The 1,306-nt window shown below is 39.6% G+C and overlaps 1 protein-coding gene across 1 annotated transcript in view; it reads right to left on the reverse strand.

The window, feature by feature from the left end:
* Positions 1-1,306, reverse strand: part of LOC105903628 (alpha-elapitoxin-As2a-like) — a 2,131-nt gene continuing 825 nt past the window's right edge. Inside the window, exons 2-3 of the mRNA XM_012831404.3 lie at positions 1,245-1,306; positions 1-904 (exon numbers count right to left, since the gene is read on the reverse strand). The exon at positions 1,245-1,306 is cut by the window's right edge and continues 49 nt beyond it. Of these exons, the coding sequence (XP_012686858.2) occupies positions 663-904; positions 1,245-1,306 (304 nt within the window). The 3' untranslated portion in view covers positions 1-662. The remainder of the gene's footprint in view (positions 905-1,244) is intronic.

Raw genomic sequence — 1,306 nt, forward strand, 5'->3', positions numbered from 1 at the left:
TTTGCTTAACAAAATACTTTATTGAGAATGTAATTAAACAGAATTAAAATAACACATATTGATAGATAAGGTCATATAGAAGTACATTCAAACATCTCAAACATTTTTTTCCTTTTCCAAATTACAATCATATCAGAAGTGTCCAACTTTGCTATTTCAGTGATCAACATGTAAGTGAGTTGCAGTGAGGCATCTTACATTGTTTCATAACCTGACTTCAAATGACTGACACTCTTGTCTTTCTTTGTTTCACATGTATTCATGATATGTTTTCATGCAGATGAATCATTAGTGTGATGTGTATGTAAACCCCTTGAGCAGAATCTTACGCAAAAGATAGAAAGCATGGCTAGTGTAAAAATAGGGTAACCCAGTGAAATATAGATGATTTCAAAAATCTGTTTAGCACACAAAGCCTCTTGTTGTAAACCTGTTCTTGGTCACATAATATATTTAGGATTTACATTATCTGACACCTGTCTGTGTCTGAGATTTTTAGGGGTATTTCCTTACGAGAAAGGCGGGAAATTACTGTCAATTCAGACTGGTCCCAAGTCAAATGGGTGTCAGAAAAGACAATAGAAACAAAAGACAAGCCAAACCGGTTTGTACAGACAACGATGTTTTTGTAGTTTAGAGTTGACTGGCAGAACATTTTCTCCTCAGAAAATTCCACTGCCACAGACAGAAGCAACAAGGGCAGCGGTGAGGGCCACTGTGGTGGAGATGTAGGCTGAGGGGGCCCCACTGACGACGGTGGGATTGCATTTGTCGGTACTGCAGCAGGTGAAAGCCACCTCGTATGTAACACCCAGAATAGTGCCATTCAACGCATCAGTGCAGAAGGAGGTGGCCAAGCATCCCTGGGTGTTGAAGCCGGAAAAGCTGGAGACGGAGGGGAAAGCTAGAGGTGGGGAGACGAGGGTTAGTGGAAGGATAGAAACTCATCTTATTCTCAGTTTATTTATCATCTTATTCTCATTTTATTCTCAGTTTAATCTCATCTTAATCTCTCATCTCATTCAAATCCAACGCCCTCAATTTTTATGGCCAAATCCTGAACCCCTACTTTTATTTTAGAAAATCTATGGTTATGTTACAGTGAGCATAGAAGCTAACTGTGGGTCAAATCTGGTGTGGATTCAAACAGAACTGGGTCGGTCCAAATTAAACATAAATAACCTAGAAGTAGAAGGTCAAATGTTCTAATCCATTGAACATCAGGTAACTATGGAAACACTTACTGGCTTTTCCAGTGAAGCAACTTGTGTCATTTCCAACGCATGTCTCTTCGGAGGAGGAGAGG

This window comes from Clupea harengus, chromosome 19 (genome assembly GCF_900700415.2).
Source record: "Clupea harengus chromosome 19, Ch_v2.0.2, whole genome shotgun sequence".
NCBI classification, from domain to species: Eukaryota; Metazoa; Chordata; class Actinopteri; order Clupeiformes; family Clupeidae; genus Clupea; species Clupea harengus.